This window comes from Pan troglodytes, chromosome 12, assembly GCF_028858775.2.
Source record: "Pan troglodytes isolate AG18354 chromosome 12, NHGRI_mPanTro3-v2.0_pri, whole genome shotgun sequence".
Taxonomy (NCBI): domain Eukaryota; kingdom Metazoa; phylum Chordata; class Mammalia; order Primates; family Hominidae; genus Pan; species Pan troglodytes.
Window position 1 is genome coordinate 119,284,535 of NC_072410.2, and position 19,496 is coordinate 119,304,030.

At 46.7% G+C, this 19,496-nt stretch overlaps 1 protein-coding gene across 21 annotated transcripts in view; it reads left to right on the forward strand.

The window, feature by feature from the left end:
- Positions 1 to 2,071: 2,071 nt before the first annotated feature.
- Positions 2,072 to 19,496, forward strand: part of RNASEH1 (ribonuclease H1) — a 28,167-nt gene continuing 10,742 nt past the window's right edge. For 6 of the 21 annotated variants that reach the window (XR_008543023.2, XR_010149006.1, XR_010149005.1 and 3 more), the window contains exons 1-8: positions 2,072 to 2,313; positions 3,538 to 3,653; positions 9,019 to 9,183; positions 10,860 to 10,959; positions 12,211 to 12,265; positions 12,601 to 12,685; positions 13,280 to 13,404; positions 16,363 to 16,533. Coding sequence is in view for 6 of the 21 variants with exons in the window: in XM_054677413.2 (XP_054533388.1) it covers positions 2,186 to 2,313; positions 3,538 to 3,653; positions 4,281 to 4,394; positions 9,019 to 9,183; positions 10,860 to 10,959; positions 12,211 to 12,265; positions 12,601 to 12,685; positions 13,280 to 13,404; positions 16,363 to 16,449 (975 nt within the window). In the remaining 15 variants the exon portion in view is untranslated. 21 annotated transcript variants of the gene reach the window in all.

Consider the following 19,496-nt stretch of genomic DNA (forward strand, 5'->3'; position numbering starts at 1 on the left):
GGATGATCCTGCAAGCGTCCTCAGGTAATTCCAACCTAGGACTTCTCAGGGAAGATGAGTCCTTGAGATACAGGACCAGCCAGTGGGCACAGAAAAGCAAGCCCTTGGTAGGTCAACCCTCAGATATGCTGACGAGGTGGGGGCAGCTGTCAGGTCATCCTGAGAGCCTGCCCGGGCATCTCTGGGCTTCCTCAGATATCTACACAAGGGTAGGATGATCAGTCATAAATGGACTTTAGGGACAGCTGTGTGTGTCTTTTTATTTTAAAATAAGAATCCGTCTTGAAGTGCAATAGATAGGAATAAGGAATGAAAGCTATGGCCAATTTAAATTAAAATTAGGAAAGCTGAAATGTTTAAAATTGATGTTCTTTGGCCAGGCACAGTGGCTAATGCCTGTAATCCTAGCACTTTGGGAGGCTGAGGCAGGCGGATCACTTGAGGTCAGGAGTTCGCAACCAGCCGGGCCAACATGGTGAAACTCTGTTTCTACTAAAAATACATAAAAATTAGCCAGGCGTGATGGCGGGCACCTGTAATCCCAGCTACTTGGGAAGCTGAGGCAGGAGAAATGCTTGAACCCGGGAGGTGGAGGTTGCAGTGAGCCCCAATCGTGCATCGTGCCACTGCACTCCAGCCTGGGCGACATAGCAAGACTCTGTTTAAAAAAAAAAAAAAAAAAAAGATGTTCTACGATTTCACAGAGGAACACAACTGACCACGCCAATGTACGTGTCGCTTTTGCCTGGGCCGTTCCTTCTTCCTAGAATGTCCTGCTTCTTTCTCTTTGTCTAACTCATGTGAATGAACTTTTTAAAAAATTAGTATCCTTCAAAACAGTATTTGCTCAGGCGTTCTGATGTGAGGCCCTCCTGACCCTCCAGGTGCGGTTGCTTCTCTGCTCTGTGTCTCTCTCCTCCAACAGCTTGTTCTGCCTGCGCACTATTTGCTGATGTGTTATCTCCGGGGATTCTCGACTTTCTCACCTTCATCCCCAAGGCCTGACAAAATACATGGCAGGTGTGCAAAAGGCTTGTTAGAAGACCTTAAGAAAATTAAAGAAAAGTGGTTTAAAAATAATTCGAATAACAATGTTTGCCAATGGAGACTTTTTTTTTTTTGAGACGGAATCACGCTCTGTCGCCCAGATGCAACCTCCACCTCTCGAGTTCGAGCGCCTCTCCTGCTTCAGCCTCCTGAGTAGCTGGGATTACAGGCGCAGGCGACCACGCCCGGCTAATTTTTGTATTTTTAGTAGAGACAGGGTTTCATCATATTGGCCAGGATGGTCTCGATCTCCTGACCTGGTGATCCACCCGCCTTGGCCTCCCAAAGTGCTGAGATTACAGGCGTAAGCCACCACGCCCCTCCAACCCATGGAGACTTTTAAAATTACTTGATTTGCTTACAGAGCAAAAGGTCAAATGGGGAGAATTCTAAAAGTTACCTTCTCAACTCAGTTTTCTCCCGGGTCGTGGTGCTTGAGGCACTGGATATCCCCTGGTTAAACACCCACGTGCAGTGGAGCAGGGAGGGGACGCGCCCCTTCGGGGGTGGGCGCCCAAGGCAAGGGGAGGAATGCGGCTTCCACGGCCTCCCCTCTCGCCCTCCTTTGTGCTTATTCTAATTCATGAATTCTAACATCTTTCTGCCCACTAAAAAATGTGCATTCATTCATCTGGCCACAGCCCTTACTGTAGATCCGCATCCCTGGAGCTCTCGAGGAGCCGCGGTTACCGCACGTGGGTGCCGGGCGCCAGGGGGTTCAAGGGCTTCCCGCGGTGACCCGAGCACGCCGGGGCGTGGCCCCCGAACTGCGGCCTGGGGACGGGGAGAGAAGGGGCCCAACATGGTCCATCTCGACCTTCCTCTGCCGGGCCCAGGGATTCAGCCCCGCTCCCATAGGCCCCGCCCCATCCCAGACCTCGCTCGCCTTCGGGATCTCAGCCCTGGTTCCGCTTCTTCAAGTACCGACAGGAAGTTGACGAGTTCGGGCTAATCAGGGGCCGCGCTCCGGGCTCCGCCCTACGACCCCGCCCCTCCCTAGGCCCCGGCCCTCATCAGGACTCCGCCCAGACGTGCGTCATCTTCCCGCGCCGGTGACGGAAGTGCGGTGTTGAGCGCCGGCGGGTCGCGCCCACGCTGGGCCGGGAGTCGAAATGCTTCCCGGTGCCGGGAGTGAGCGATGAGCTGGCTTCTGTTCCTGGCCCACAGAGTCGCCTTGGCCGCCTTCCCCTGCCGCCGCGGCTCTCGCGGGTTCGGGATGTTCTATGCCGTGAGGAGGGGCCGCAAGACCGGGGTCTTTCTGACCTGGTGAGTGGCCCGCCCGCCGAGGCGCCTCCCTGCCGGCATCGGGGTCGAGGGAGGCCGGAGCCCGGCTAACCCCGGCGGCGGGAGCCTGGCGGTCCGAGTCTGTGCCGCGCGCTGTGGCTGTGGGTGGTCGGGGGACCGCCTCGTTTTCCTGCTCGGCCGGCGGGGTTCCAGGAGGCTCATGGCCGGGGACTGGACCGCACCGAAGACTTGTTTGAAATATCAGAAACGTCGCGTAAAGGTTAGGGGTGGCCTAATAAACCCTGTGTTTAATCCTTCGTCTTTGTTGCAGTTAAAGTGCAACAAAAAGTGACACGTAATCAGAACGAACCCCCGTTACCAGAAGACTTTCCGTACCAGCTAAATTGGGATTGGAACTCAGTACCTAATCTTCCCTTTTAAAAAAGGCAAATTCTAATAAGCCAGTATTTGCAGTTGGATCCTTGTAACAACCCTTGGAGGTGAGAGGGATTATTCTTTCAGGTATAGTTCTTGGGGTCAGGAAGTTCCCAGGGCATGTAACTGACAGAGAAAGGACTTGAGCCCAGCTGTTCTGACTGTACCACCAGAACTCTTCCCGCTACAAGATACCAAAGTTCGTTACCTGTGTTTCCCCATGCACGGCAGCTACAGTATTGAGGAAGAAGCATCTCAGAAGTTGACCTTTTTGTTGTAATGAAATGGTTAATATTTTTTTCAAAGACCGCAGTATTTTGTTATGCTTTGAGTTTGACGAAAGCCTTATGGTGCTGGTGTGCTGGCTGGCTGGCATACAGTAGAACACAGGTGTAGAGTCTGACGTGCAGGATAAAACTATAAGGTGCGACTCTGCCCTTTTCACGCAAAAATTGGTCCTCTATATCCAGTTTGCATCCTCAGTTTCAGCTAACCATAGATCAAAAATATTTGGAAAAAATTAAAATAGAATACAGTTTTAAAATACGCATAAAAAGACAATACAACTATTTACATTGTATCAGGTATTATAAACTAGAGATGATTTAAAGCATACAAGAAGATGTGTGTGGGTTATTTGCAAATACACCATTTTATGCAAAGGACTTAAGCATCCTCTGATGTTGGTATCTGTGATGGGGTGGAGGACTTCCTGGAATCAGTCTCCTTCAGATACCAAGGGACAACTGTATTTCCAACCTTAAGAATCTCAATATAAAAGGGGATAAGTTAGAGAAGGAAGAAGGAAATAACATTGCACATCTTTTCCAGGAATGAGTGCAGAGCACAGGTGGACCGGTTTCCTGCTGCCAGATTTAAGAAGTTTGCCACAGAGGATGAGGCCTGGGCCTTTGTCAGGAAATCTGCAAGCCCGGAAGTTTCAGAAGGTAGTCACCTCTCATATCAGTGTGACATTTTAACCTATTCAAAGACTTTCATATGCCAGATGGCATTTGATCTATATAGCTACCCTCTAGGCATGTGGGGAACCTCGTGTGATTGTTTTCATTTTACAAATTAGGGAACAGACTGAAAGCAGTTACAAATAGTGGTTCATATTACTTACAGTATTAGGGATAAGCCAGGACTCAGCTCTCCTGTTCCATTCAGCCTTTTATGCCATAATTCCTTGTCTTTTTTTAAAAAAATACTTGTCCAGCCTGGCCAACATGATGAAACTCCGTCTCTACTAAAATACAAAAATTAGCTGGGCATGGTGGCGCACGCCTGTAATCCCAGCTACTCGGGAGGCTGAGGTGGGAGAATTGCTTGAGCCCGAGAAGTGGAGGCTGCAGTGAGCCGAGATTGCACCACTGCACTCCAGCCTGGGTGACAGGGCAAGACTCGTCAAAAAAAAAAAAAAAATACTTACATAGTTATTGGAATGAATGGGCTACAGTTTACAGGAATGAGTGTGGTTCTTTCCATGGCATGCCCCTTTGTGGTGTTGCCTTTTTATTGAGGACAGAGTCACACAATCTGAATTTCTTCTTTTTTTTTTTTCCTTGAGACAGAGTCTCTGTTGCCCAGGCTGGAGTGCAGTGGCACAATCTTGGCTCACTGCAGTCTCTGCCTCCTGCGTTCAAGCGATTCTCCTGCTTCAGCTTCCGGAGTAGCTGGGATTACAGGTGCGTGCCACCACGCCCGGCTAATTTTTGTATTTTTTTTAGTAGAGATGGGATTTCACCATATTGGCCAGGCTGGTCTTAAACACCTGACCTCAAATGATTCACCTGCTTTGGCCTCCCAAAGTGTTAGGATTCCAGGCATGAGCCACCACGCCTGTCCAATTTCTTCCAATTTTATGTGTTATAGAAAGTATGGTTATTCAAAGTTTAAAGCCCAATATAAGATTAATTCCCAATATAATTGGAAGTTTAAAGCCCATTATGCAGACTCAGATGAGCAGGGTGACGACTTTAGAGCACAAGATTTTAAAAATATTTCTGGATCTACACTGAGGAGGTGATCTTACGTGAATGTTACTTACAAACTTTTTACTATAGCAAATTAAGACTGAGCAGAGCATAGTTTTAATTACCTTATCTTGAACAGCCTCTCTAGAGGCCACTGAGATGCCTGAACCTGAACAACTGCTCCTTCGAATCATCGTAACAATCCTGGACAAAGCACAATTCAGAGCGAGGGAGGTTGTGTCCAGAATGGAGCCCTGAAGAGTCAGTTTGCAAAGCAGGGTCGACCCTCACTCAGTGCATCTGCTTCACCCTCTCTCTCTTCAATAGCTTTTAAAGGAGATTCTGTTTGAGAATGAGGACACGTGAAAAAGGCTCATCGATGTGACAGTTCTTACTGCTTACTGCATGACAGCCAATAAGCTGAGAGACAAGGTGTTGGGGCAAGGAAGGCGACTTTTTTCTGAGAGCCAGCAAGTCAAGAAGATGGTGGACTAGTGTCCTGAAGAACCATCTTAAGTTAATAGAACTTGAGACTTCTTTTATGTTAAGGGAAGGGGAAAGAAAGGCGGAGGTGAGATCAGGAGGAGACCGATGAGCACAGACATCTGAATGGCAGCGAGGGTCCAAGGGGATTGTGAAACTTCTCTGTCCTTGGTCAGGCCATGATGCTCCTCCTATAAGTCTTCAACATAACATTGTTACTTGTGTGTACTCCCTCTTTATCTCCTTGGGGGTTAGTTTTGGGAACGGACCACTGTCATCCTTGCTTTAAACTATAAATTCTTCCCATAGTTCACTTGGCCTATACGATACCACTACGGGGATGTTAAGGGAGAATGGAGGCAGTAATGCTGAGCCACCTCCTCGCTGTTACAGCTGTTCATTTTTCTACCCAGATGGAAAAATCAGTTTGAGACAGAAAGCAGGTGTGAAAATATGGCTCTTTCCTTCTTTGCTGGGTTCCTGATACTTCCTTTTCTTAATTTTCCTTTTCAGTTTTCCTTTTCACAAATTTTTTGTTTTTAACCAATCAGTAATTTATTTGTATCTCAAGTCTTCCAATAGAAGTATGTTTCTGTTTTTATTAAGTACTCTGACTCTTAAAGCAAGCTAGTTCTTTTGAATCTACTTCTTTAAACTTTAGAGACCTCCTAGTCAGTGACTTACGTCTATAAATTGAGATTTAGTGCCTTTAATGATTCAGATCTGTATCAAAGAAAAAGTCTTAGCCCCTTTTACAGTTTTTTGTTTTTTAACATTACATTTATCCTTATTTTAGAATTATTGAGCTATTTACTGGTTCTTATGGTTTATATAAGCTGATTTAAGGTTAATTTACTTAAAAACCACAATTTTGTGAAGTAAAACTTAACTGACAAGTGTGGTTTTTTCCTCCAAGTCTTATCTGTTCTGTAAAGTGTCCATCTCTGTTATAGTAAGTAAAACCAGTATTTATATCCGTGTTAAGGTTCTACAAAATGACACTTTAACCTGGACCACAGTGTCTGCATTTACTTCAGTAGAGTACGCAGAGGAACGTTTTGGAGATGAGTGTGTGAAAACAAAACGTGGCAGCGGAAACGCCAGCTGTTGCTGACGTCGTGCTGATCACAGTCAAGTGTTGCCCGGCGCCCTTAGGGTTCCGAGAGGTGTGAGTTGAGAAGCTCCACTAGGCTGGAGATTTTCTTGTTCCTTTCTAGTAGGCGTTCTGTGATGTTCGTGCCCCATTTCTCCATCCCTGGTTTAGGAGTTGAGAGCTGGAGGTGAATCCTGTAGTGTTGGGTTAGGGTTGTTAGTTTGCAGGTAGTTGCTCCTGTGTCCTTATTTTCACTCCATAAAATGATAGTGTAAGGAAAAGTCGTTTCAGATCATCTAGCCCAGGGCCTCGTTTTACAGAAGCCCAGAGGGTTTAATTCAGTTGACGGAGTTCGCAGCTGATAAAAGGTATAGCACAAATTGAAACTGGTTTTTTGAGTCCTGGTCTAATTTAGCTGTTCTACTTCAGCTGCCATAGTATTACCCAGTGAGTGAGATATGGGCCCTTCCCAGATAACCCTGAGGTGGTATTAAGAATCTCTTTGGGGCCGGGCGCAGCGGCTCATGCCTGTAATCCCAGCACTGTGGGAGGTCAGGGCGGTGGATCACAAAGTCAGGAGTTCAAGACCAGCCTGGCCAAGATGGTGAAACCCCATCTCTACTAAAAATACAAAAAAATTAGCCGGGCGTGGTGGTGGGTGCCTGTAATCCCAGCTACTTGGGAGGCTGCGGCAGAGAACTGCTTGAACCAGGGAGGTGGAAGTTGCAGTGAGCCACGATTGCGCCACTGTACTCCAGCCTGGGCCCAGAGCAAGACTCCGTCTCAAAAAAAAAAAAAAAAATCTATTTGGGATTAACCTTGAGTTCCCCCTGAAGAAAAACTTCGTTGCAGAAGAAAAACTTCGTTGCAAAAGAAAAGCTGCAAGAGTACTGCCCCTGAAGGGACCCAGTTGCTTCCTTTTAGTTTCTGGTTTCTGTTTCCTTTTTTTTTTTTTGAGACAGAGTCTCACTGTCGCCCAGGCTGGAGTGCAGTGGCGCGATCTCTGCTCACTGCAAGCTCCACCTCCTGGGTTCACGCCATTCTCCTGCCTCAGCCTCCTGAGTAGCTGGGATTACAGGTGCCCACCACCACGCCTGGCTAATTTTTGTATTTTTAGTAGAGACGGGGTTTCACCATGTTGACCAGGCTGGTCTTGAACTCCTGAGCTCAAATGATCTGCCCGCCTCGGCTTCCGAGCCCTGTTTTCCTTTCTTAATATGTCCCATTATCTGTTTATTCAAGCTAGACGAACCTGCACCCTCTGAGCCCTCCTAGGGGTTCTTAACTTCGTGTCCATGTAGTTGTATTTGAGGCAGGGAGGGGCTGAACCATGGACACAACTCACCTTTTTTTAGATTTATCTATTTTTAAGCAAAGGGGTCTCACTATGTTGGCCGGGTTGGATTCAAACCCGGGCTCAAGCGATACTCGTATGTCAGCCTCCCGAGTAGCTGGAACTATAGGCACACACCACTGCGCCCAGCAACACCACTGATGTTATATACACAATTTTGGGCCATGTTTTTCCTGGAGAAAGAGCCCCTTTGATTTCAAACTGTCCATGATTCCTAAAGGGTCATGAACCCTTGGTATCATGATCTCCATCAAAACCACATTTTACTTTCTTTTTTTTTTTTCTTTTTTTTCTTTGAAATGGAGTTTCACTCTTGTTGCCCAGGCTGGAGTGCGATGGCGCGATATTGGCTCACCACAACGTCTGCCTCCCGGGTTCAAGCGATTCTCCTGCCTCAGCCTCCCAAGTAGCTGGAATTACAGGCATGCGCCACCACTTCCGGCTAATTTTGTATTTTTAGTAGAGACAGGGTTTCTCCATGTTGGTCAGGCTGGTCTCGAACTCCCAACCTCAGGTGATCCACCTACCTCAGCCTCCCAAAGTGCTTGGATTACAGGCATGAGCCACCGCGCCCGGCCAACCAGATTTTACTTTCAACAAAAGCCTTGCTACTGTCTTCACATTGTCTTTATCAAACTTATCTTGAAAAATTTAGAATTATTTCAGAGTATCGAAGTCTGAGATGGTGTGGATGGGGTCATTCCCTTGTAAGTCTGAGATGGTATGGATGGGGTTGAGATAGTGTGGATGGGTTGAGGTGGTGTGGAGGGGGTTGAGGTGGTGTGGAGTGGGTTGAGATGGTGTGGATGGGGTTGAGATGGTGTGGAGGGGGTAGAGATGGTGTGGAGAGGGTAGAGATGGTGTGGAGAGGGTAGAGATGGTGTGGAGGGGGTAGAGATGGTGTGGAGGGGGTTGAGATGGTGTGGATGGGGTTGAGATGGTGTGGATGGGGTTGAGATGGTGTGGAGGGGGTTGAGATGGTGTGGAGGGGGTAGAGATGGTATGGAGGGGATTGAGATGCTGTGGAGGGGGTGGAGGTGGTGTGGAGGGGGTGGAGGTGGTGTGGTGGGGAGGGGGTGGAGGTGGTGTGGAGGGGTGGGGGTGGAGGTGGTGTGGAGGGGGTGGAGGTGGTGTGGAGGGGAGGGGGTGGAGGTGGTGTGGAGGGGAGGGGGTGGAGGTGGTGTGGAGGGGGTTGAGGTGGTGTGGAGGGGGTGGAGATGGTGGGGAGGGGGTGGAGATGGTGGGGAGGGGGTCATTCCCTCGTTTCCCTCGTTGTAGGGCCACATACAGAGGGTGTTTTTAAGTCTGATTTAATGATACTAAATAATTTACTGAATGTCTTCATTCTCTAGCATTTCGTGTTATGTTCATTGTTTCCAGCTCACGAGTGGACTCTTGTCTTTCAGGGCATGAAAATCAACATGGACAGGAATCGGAGGCAAAAGCCAGCAAGCGACTCCGTGAGCCACTGGATGGAGATGGACATGAAAGCGCAGAGCCATATGCAAAGCACATGAAGCCGAGCGTGGAGCCGGCGCCTCCAGTTAGCAGAGACACGTTTTCCTACATGGGTACATCTTCCTTGGGTTTTCAGATTTTAATACAACAGTCAGGAAAATGTTATGTGTAAAAGGTGTTTCCCACTTGATGGGGGGGGTTTGAGCTGGTGTTTGTCATCTTCATTCTTATGTGTAAAGATTATTTAGAAATCACTAAGGCCATTATTTATAATCAAGTGGTGCAGAATTAAACTTTTGGATGTTCTTAGGAAAACCCTTACATGTAAATGAACAACTGTAATCTTTTGAAATACCAGTATTCCCTGTGCATGCAGTACTTAACGTTAAGATGAAATGCGAAGACTCCAGCTTTTTCAAATAAGAAACACCTCACACGCAGCTGCTTGTTATAATTGATTAGCACCAGCATTTTAACCTTTCATATTCAATCTTTGGAAAACAAGAGATTCTATTTTATCCTGAGAAGCAAGGTAGTAGTGAACTTTTCTGCTACCTTTCACTCCAGGAATCAGTTGTATGTATTTAGTGACTCACAGAATAGAAGTCTCCTTTGTGTCTTTTACACATATGAGCAGAAAGTAGAAATAAGCATTAAAAAATATAAATCAGCATATTTATAGGTTCTAATTTAATTCAAGGGAAACCAGTAGAAAATGTTTTGCCAAGCTGTATTATTTATAGATATGTTTTGCAGTTACGTAAAAAAAGATCAAACAAGTATTCTTTATTTGGTGATTTACTAGTAGGAATTGAAGCAAAGATTTGTGGAGTCGCAGGGAGATGAGCCGTTTCCAGACACTGACCATTGCTGGAGGCTTGGTGGCCTGGAACATGGCGGATAGCAGGTGCTGGCTCCTGAGACAGTTCAATGGCTGGGTGGGAAGCTTGTAGTCATGCTGATACAGTCAAGTTCCAGCCGAACGGAGGAGCCCTGCCCAACACCCACACTGCCCTTGGCTCTCAGCCCCGCTCCTGTGAGGAGCACGTCCCCATCTCTGCCGCTTCGCCGCCGCTGAGCTCAGTCTGCCGTCCTTCGGACAAGTACTTCCACTCCCTGCGGTACCACCTCTATTTGCCCTCTCGCCCAGCTCTTTTAACACTTTGCAACCTGACCTCTGATCCCACCACACTACTGAAGTGTCCTGGTCACCAGTGGCCTGAGAGTGCCCCCATCAGTCCTTTTTTACCTTGTTCTTTACAGCCTTGGTGTGTCAATCATACCCTCTATCTAGAGGGAAAGAAGCAAAGGCGGGAACCACACTTAACTGGCAGCAAATATGCCAGGGAAGAAATTAGACCAGCACTGGTCAGGAGACTGGGCCCTCGGGCAGGCAGGGTCACCGTCATGCTGAGGCGCTGCTCATCTCTGGAGGACGGCTCCCTGGGAGTGAAGGTGACCCTGCCGTGGAGACAGCGCCATTGTCCTCTGAACCCGCAGTGTGGGATGTGAACAGTAGTTTTTACTGCAGCAGGCTCTAGTTTTACAAGGTGATTGCCTTCACCCCGAACTTGCCTGGCCTGCAAGATCAGAATGTAAGTGGATTCCAAGCATAAATGTTAGGTGCCCCCTTGTAAGGAATGGAGCACGTTTTCCTAGAGAGAAAGTGTCTGCAGCGTTGTGAAATACCCTCTCGGTTTAAAATGCTAAGTCGACCTGGTGGATTTTTGAGGTGAATTTCAGTTTTTAGTAAGGTCAGCCCAGCAGCATGTACTTCCTTTTCCCACAGGAGACTTCGTCGTGGTCTACACTGATGGCTGCTGCTCCAGTAATGGGCGTAGAAGGCCGCGAGCAGGAATCGGCGTTTACTGGGGGCCGGGCCATCCTTTGTAAGTTAACAAACGAAGCTGAGTTTGACTGAATCATGTTCCACAACTTGTGAAAAGATGAGGCGGGATCTGCTCATTGTTTGATTATTGGGAAAACCTGCAGATAAGTAGCTCTGGCGGGGGTGGCAGAGGAGCAGCTTTGGCTCGTGTTGGGGCTAAGCGGCATTGCTTTTCAGAACGTCAGGTACCTCAGCTTTACTTCCTTTGCCTTTTTTTTTTTTTTTTTTTAAGACACGGTCTCACACTGTTGCCCAGGATGGAGTGCAGTGGCACAAACACAGCTCACTGCAGCCTTCACCTTCTGGGCTCAAGCGATCCTCCCACTTTGGCCTCCCAAAGTGTTGGGATTATGGGTGTGAGCCACCGCACCTGGCTTTGGTGTTTCTTTCTTGCCCTGGGGAGGAGTCTTTTTTTTTTTTCCTGAGACGGAGTCTCACTCTATCGCCCAGGCTAGAGTGCAGTGGCGCGATCTCGGCTCACTGCAAGCTCCACTTCCCAGGTTCAGACCATTCTCCTTCCTCACCCTCCCAAGTAGCTGGGACTACAGGCACCTGCCACCAGGCCCAGCTAATTTTTTGTATTTTTAGTAGAGACGGGGTTTCACCATGTTAGCCAGGATGGTCTCGATCTTCTGACCTCATGATCCGTCCGCCTCGGCCTCCCAAGAGGAGTCCTTTTTTCAGTAGAGATGAAGTCTCACTATGTTGCCCAGGCTGGGCTCAAATTTCTGGGCTCATGCGATCCTTCCACCTTGTCCTCCCAAAGTGCCGAGATCACAGGTGTGAGCCACCACCCCTGGCCCAAAAATTATTCTTTTAGGAAACTCTGGATCTCCTGGTGACCCCAAATTTTAAATAACTTGTCTAAGGGTTTTGCTGGTTCCTTGATTTCATTTTCCTCCTTTACTTCCTGGAGGTTTTTAGTAGTTTCAGTCTGAAGTCTCACTCTCTCCATTCTTCTTCCCGAGTTTTCTCCTGGGATTCTTTCTGCTGCAGCCATAGGGCCTAACCCAGGGTCCGCAGAGAACCAGCTTTTACTTCCTTTGCCCTAGTGGAACCCATGAGAGTCAGAAGGTGCCCAAGTGTGGAAACCTGTGTGCTGCTCTCTGCTGGGAGTCTGTTAGTTTGATTTTTATATGATGCTTTTATATTTCAAATAAGAATACACACTAGTTTATCGTTATCCATTAAGAAGAATCACTTTGAGAATTCACTTTATGCTTTTATTTTCTTTTGTACTGTTTTGAAACAGAAATGTAGGCATTAGACTTCCTGGGCGGCAGACAAACCAAAGAGCGGAAATTCATGTAAGTTATCAGATACGTTTAAGCCTCTCTTTTTTGAGCATTGAGTATGAAATTATCAAATAAACTAATTCTTTTTTTTTCTACCTATACATATAAGATATTTGAAGAGAGACTTGGGTTTAGTAACAATTTTGAAAAATAGGAATTTTGTAGAAAAATTCTAAAAACTTATTTCAAATAGATGTCTACACAGGAGAATTGTATGTATAGTAGTGTTTCATACAGAGAATATAATCAGTACAGAGGGGATGTTTCAATTTCGAAGTACTTTTGAACTTTAGTAATGTCAAAGTTGAACATTTTCTGTAGCATGACTATCGACTTGTCTTTTCAAGGCAGCCTGCAAAGCCATTGAACAAGCAAAGACTCAAAACATCAATAAACTGGTTCTGTATACAGACAGTATGTTTACGATAAATGGTAAGCTTTCACATTTGATTTCTTCTGTTTTTCCAGTAACTGTGAAGGGAAATTGGTAGGAGGTGTTGTAACAGGGCAGGACCCATATGGGAACGGGGGGATGACATTGGTTTGTCAGGTACCGAGCAAAGAGTGAGGATTTTGGAGTCTCCCTTCTGCTGCTCTGATGTTTTCCACATGCTTATTTCTTTGCCAGGCACCGGCGATGCAGTCAGAAGTGGAAGTGTCTCTGCTCTAGTGTTACTTCTAGTCTGTGTGTGTATAAGTCACTTAAGATGGCGTGTTGACTGCTTCTTTGGGAAATGCCCTGAATAGGAGCATGTAGGGGATGCTTACGAGGCTGGGGAAGGCTCCTGGGAGAAATGACATCTTAAGCTGACAGCTGTAGGTAGAATACAAGTTAGGGGAAAGGGAAGAGAGGAGGGCATTTCAGGCTGTGCCAAAGGCCAAAGCAACTAAGGCCAGCTAAGGAAGTGAAGAGTCAAGGATGGTGACTCAGAATACAAGTGGGATCAATTATAAGAGGTAAGACTAAGGAGGTGAAAAAGGCAGGACACTCAAGATTGACTCACCAGTGATCGTGCATTTTTGTAGGTATAACTAACTGGGTTCAAGGTTGGAAGAAAAATGGGTGGAAGACAAGTGCAGGGAAAGAGGTGATCAACAAAGAGGACTTTGTGGCACTGGAGAGGCTTACCCAGGGGATGGACATTCAGTGGGTGAGTATCTTAAATGTTCATGTCCTATGGCCATTATGACCAAATAAGCTAAGTTTACTAGAGATTAATGGTTTATGTAAGTGGTTTAATGACATAACAATTTCCATGATATTAATATCATAATGTATATTACAACGTATTTGAGGCTGGGCGTAGTGGCTCACGCCTGTAATCCCAGCACTTTGGGAGGCTGAGGTGGGCGGATCATGAGGTCAGGAGTTCAAGACCAGCCTGGCCAGTATGGTGAAACCCCATCTTTATTAAAAAATACAAAAATTAGCCGGGCATGGTGGTGTGTGCCTGTAGTCCCAGCTACTCAGGAGGCTGAGGCAGGAGAATCACTTGAACCCAGGAGGCGGAAGTTGCAGTGAGCTGAGATCGCGCCACTGCACTCCAGCCTGAGCAACGATATGAGACTCCAAGACCCCGTCTCAAAAAAAAAAATATGTGAGCCTGGGCTCAGTGGTTCACATCTGTAACCCAGCACTTTAGGAGGCCCAAATGGCCTGACTACTTAAGCCAAGAAGTTCGAGACCAGCCTGGATAACATGGGGAGACTCTGTTTCTCGAAAAAATTAAAAATTAGCCAGGTGTAGTGGCGCATGCCTGTAGTCTAGTTACTCAGGACACTGAGGTGGGAGGATGACTTGAGCTGGGGAGGTCGAGGTTGCAGTGAGCCAAGATCGTACCACTGCACTCTAGCCTGGGCGACAGAGCGAGCCAAGATCGTACCACTGCACTCTAGCCTGGGCGACAGAGCGAGCCAAGATCGTACCACTGCACTCTAGCCTGGGCGACAGAGCGAGCCAAGATCGTACCACTGCACTCTAGCCTGGGCGACAGAGCGAGCCAAGATCGTACCACTGCACTCTAGCCTGGGCGACAGAGCGAGCCAAGATCGTACCACTGCACTCTAGCCTGGGCGACAGAGCGAGCCAAGATCGTACCACTGCACTCTAGCCTGGGCGACAGAGCGAGCCAAGATCGTACCACTGCACTCTAGCCTGGGCGACAGAGCGAGCCAAGATCGTACCACTGCACTCTAGCCTGGGCGACAGAGCGAGCCAAGATCGTACCACTGCACTCTAGCCTGGGCGACAGAGCGAGCCAAGATCGTACCACTGCACTCTAGCCTGGGCGACAGAGCGAGCCAAGATCGTACCACTGCACTCTAGCCTGGGCGACAGAGCGAGCCAAGATCGTACCACTGCACTCTAGCCTGGGCGACAGAGCGAGCCAAGATCGTACCACTGCACTCTAGCCTGGGCGACAGAGCGAGCCAAGATCGTACCACTGCACTCTAGCCTGGGCGACAGAGCGAGCCAAGATCGTACCACTGCACTCTAGCCTGGGCGACAGAGCGAGCCAAGATCGTACCACTGCACTCTAGCCTGGGCGACAGAGCGAGCCAAGATCGTACCACTGCACTCTAGCCTGGGCGACAGAGCGAGCCAAGATCGTACCACTGCACTCTAGCCTGGGCGACAGAGCGAGCCAAGATCGTACCACTGCACTCTAGCCTGGGCGACAGAGCGAGCCAAGATCGTACCACTGCACTCTAGCCTGGGCGACAGAGCGAGCCAAGATCGTACCACTGTACTCTAGCCTGGGCGACAGAGCGAGACCCTGTCTCAGAAAAACAAAACAAACCCACCCACATACACACGTTTGATTCTTTTCCTTATCATACAAGTAATACAGTTTTTTGGTTTGGTTTTTGAGACAGGTCTCACTCTGTCACCCCAGGCTATGGCGTGATCTCATTGCAACCTCTGCCTTCTGGGTTCAAGTGGTTCTCGTGCCTCAGCCTCCCAAGTATCTGGGATTACAGGCATATGCCACCACGCCTGGCTAATTTTTGTATTTTTAGTAGCGATGGAGTTTTGTCATGTTACCCAGGCTGGTCTTGAACTCTTGACCTCAAACATTCCACCTGCCTTGGCCTCTCAAAGTGCTGGGATTACATTTGTTTTGTGTCACTTCCTATATGTTTTTGTTTTATGACAAAAAGGTTTACAACTAAATCAATAATCATGTCAAACTTTTATTTATTGTTTTGAGACGGAGTCTCGCACTGTTGCCCAGGCTGGAGTGCAGTGGTGCAATCTCGGCTCGCTGCAACCACAAGTAATACAATTCTAGTGAGAGTGTCACTAGGCATAGAATACACAGGCAGTGTGGTTTGAGGGATGTTCTACAATCCTTATATTTTGTTAAGAACACGAAGTAACACCCAACCTGGGCACATGGCATTACAATGACAGCTGTATGTCACCCTGTTCATTTCTTTGGAATGCATCATAATGTTAAATAAAACTATCAGTGTATTTTGTTTCAAACAATAGTAAGGTTGTATGATTAAAGCCTTGGTAATAGAACTTTTATTCCAAGATGGAAGCACTTTTTAAAATCATAGATCATGTTTATTAAAAAGTTTTTTTCAAGCAATACAAAACAAATTAAACTGCAACCACTGTCTCAACCCTGCCTTGTTCTGCCTTCCTAGAACCACTGATAATAGTTTGGTAGCCTGATGTGTAAATTTGCTTTGGCAACATAAATGTAAACAGTGGTTAAATAAGTACATTATTTCTGACAGCACTGCAAGGGAAGCGTGTGTGTGTGTTGCATACATATCCGTCCACCCATCTGTACATACATGTGTTTTGCCTGGAAAGCTTATCAAGTCCCATTGATAAGTGGGGAGGAAATAGCAATATGAACGGTAAAATCCAATTTGTGGAAAAACAAAATGGAATGTTCGTAAATAACATCCATTGCATAAACGCATGAAGAATCGACAGCGTGCTGTTGAGGATCATGTCTGGGGAGAGGAGCGTTGAAGTTGAGCTTATGCTACGCAGTCTGTTCTGAATGGTTTTTCATGATGAGAATATAGTCATGTGTTGCTTATGTAAAGATGAGTAAAAATAAAAGGAAAACATCTATCTTTAACAGATGCATGTTCCTGGTCATTCGGGATTTATAGGCAATGAAGAAGCTGACAGATTAGCCAGAGAAGGAGCTAAACAATCGGAAGACTGAGCCATGTGACTTTAGTCCTTGGGAGAACTTGAGCCAGTGGCTGTCTTGCTGCCTGTACTTACTGGTGTGGAAAATAGCCTGCAGGTAGGACCATTGCAGTGATGGGCAGATGCGTCTTTCACACGGAATCAGGCACAGTGGCCTTCTGTGACATGTGTTTATAAAAAATGGTTAAGTATATAATAAATTGAACACCTTTGAGATTGGAGAATTATGTGAGATTGCCGCATTATGTTTACTGGGTTCAATACTGTCCTTGCTTGTTTTATTGCAGGCAAGCAAGGCAAATGGCCTAAAATGCTGTGGCTTATATTTTGATAAGAAATCAAAAAACCATTGGTTAAAAGATGCAACTCAGAAGTCTGGAAGTGTTCTGAAAGCATCCATTTACCGTCCAGTTGACAGGTTTGAGTCTCCTGCTTGTATAGGTGACTTGTGCCCATGGGTACATTAAAGGAACATGCTGCCCAGGGCCTGGGCGGACAGCTCAGTGGGCAGGATGTGTGCTGGGTCTCAGCCCCATGTGCCTGCTTGCTGGGCACTTAGTATAGGGCAAAGCCTGCCTGCGGCGACCCTGGCTGCTAGGCCATTCTCTAGGAACAGCTGCGACTCGTAAAGACCAAGATGCATAAATAAACTTTCAAAAATTTATTTGGCTCTTTCGTTAAAAACTGTGCAAATTAAAAAAAAAAAGAAAAGAAAGACACCGGCTGGGCACAGTGGCTCACTTCTGTAATCCTAGCACTTTGGGAGGCCAAGGCGGGCAGATCACTTGAGGTCAGGAGTTTGAGACCAGCATGGCCAACATGACGAAACCCTGTCTCTACTAAAATTACAAAAATTATCCAGGTGTGGTGGCACGGGCTTGTAGTCCCAGCTACTTGGGAGGCTGAGGCACAAGAATCACTTGAACCCAGGAGGCGGAGGTTGCAGTGAGCCAAGATTGCACCACTGCACTCCATCCTGGGCAACAGAGTGAGACTCTGTCTCAAAAAAAAAAAAGTAATAAAAGTTTGACATGATTATTTATTTAGTTTTAAACCTTTTTATTATAAAAACATACAGGAAGTGACACAAAACAAATGTATAGCTTATTGAATGATTATGATTGTAAGGTGAATAACCTTTGTGTCCACCACCTGGTGAAGAAATAGTATGTTGCCACATACCCCAGGAGGCTCTCCAAGTGCCCCTCCAGCCGCAGCCCCCTTCTTCTCCCCCTCCTTGCCCCAACAAGTAATCCTGACTTTTACAGAAATGACTTTCTTGGTTTTTTGATGGCAGTTTAGTCTTGTCTGCTTTTTTTTTGTTTATTTTTTAATCTACTTCAGTGTCCATTTGCAGTCTCGTCTGCCTCGCTGTTTTCCCTGCCGTTTATCTGTTGAAGAGCCTGGGCTGTTTGTCCCATGGCTTCCCACGGTGTAGATTTTGCTGACCATGTGGTCATGGTGTAGTTCAGCATGGCCCTCTATGTTGCCTGCACGTTGGCAGCTGGGTCCAGAGGCTTGATGAGCCTCAAATTTGATCCCTTTGGCAGGAGAACAGGCGGTTAGGAGCTTTCCTCAGGAAAGTACCATGTTGACAGCAGCTGATGCTCAGTGCCAAGATCCATTAATTATTTGGGGTTGCAAAATGGTGGTATTCTCATTCTGTCATTTTGCTTGCCTTTATTAGCTGGAATGGTTTTCTAAGAAAGTGTTTTCTTTTTTATACTTATCTGGTTACCCAGTGGTACAGTTCATATAGGAAGGGCAGGATAAATGCTTGATTCTTTGCTCTTGTACACTAAGTTTTTAAGATAATGCATTAGTTGTCTGTCAAGGAAGGTGAGTGGTGAAGGGTTTTTACATATATACAAGAATTCATGGGCTGGGCATGGTGTCTTATGCCTGTAATCCCAGCACTTTGGGAGGCTGAGGCTGGAGGATCACGTGAACCCAGGAGTTTGAGACTAGTCTGGGCAACATAGCGACACCCTGTCTCTACAGAAAATTAAAATAAAATCAGGTGGGTGTGGTAGTGCCTGCCTGTTGTCCCAGCTATTCTGGAGGCTGAGATGGGAGGGTCGCTTGGGCCCAGGAGGTCGAGGATGCGTGAGCTGTGACCATGCCACCACATTCCAGCCTGGGCGACAGCAAGTCCTTGTCTTAAAAAAAAAAAAAAGAATTTGTGGAGTTAAGCATACTTGGTGGGTTTCAATCCGTTGTGATTTTTATCTTTATTTAGCTCAGACTAGCTTATTCGGTCAGTGAGAGGGAGCCTCTTCAGCTTGGCTCTTGCTTTCTTTTGATAAGTGTGCACACGTGTGCATACATGTGTGCACAGACCACACGCACAGTCATTGATAGCTCCCTGCAGCCTGGCATGTCAAGATGCTCTAGGCCCAATTTATACAGCTTCTGCTCCAAACCTGTCTTAAAAGAAAAACTTTAGACAAGTTAGCAGTTTAATTGAGCAGAAAATAGTTTCTTCAGCTGGGTAGCACGCAGGACCAAAAGTGGTTCAGAACGTTCTCCTGTGCATTGTGTGCAGGCTGTATTTATTTATAGCCACAGGAAGGGAAAGACACACGTACAGGGCCAGACTGACTGCAGGTCAGCCTCCACCTCACATAGGCATGTTTTGGGAGCCTTCAGCATGTGATTGGTGAGACTCTGCTGCTTGTTACAGAAGTGTACTCTCAAGTCAGGTCCCAGTTTGCTTATACATTAAGTGAGGTTATAAGTCACTATGTACAGAGGCAGTTTTAGGCCAAACTTAATTCCGTTTAACACTTGGAATCCATTATTTTTCCCAGAGTCTCTGGTAGAGATGGTATTTCAGATCCAGTTTAGGATGCTCATTGCTATTGGGTTGGTCATTGTTTCTAGATTTTTGGACAGAGCTTTAAAAAAATACAAACATTGCACACACATATTTAAAGGAAGAATATTTTCTGAGCCTATATTGATATTCCCAATACAAATTCAGGGTCCTGGGGACTTTACATAGCCTCCTCTATATGATGTCTGTGTCTCCTGCACTCGGAATCCTGCTTCTCAAGACAC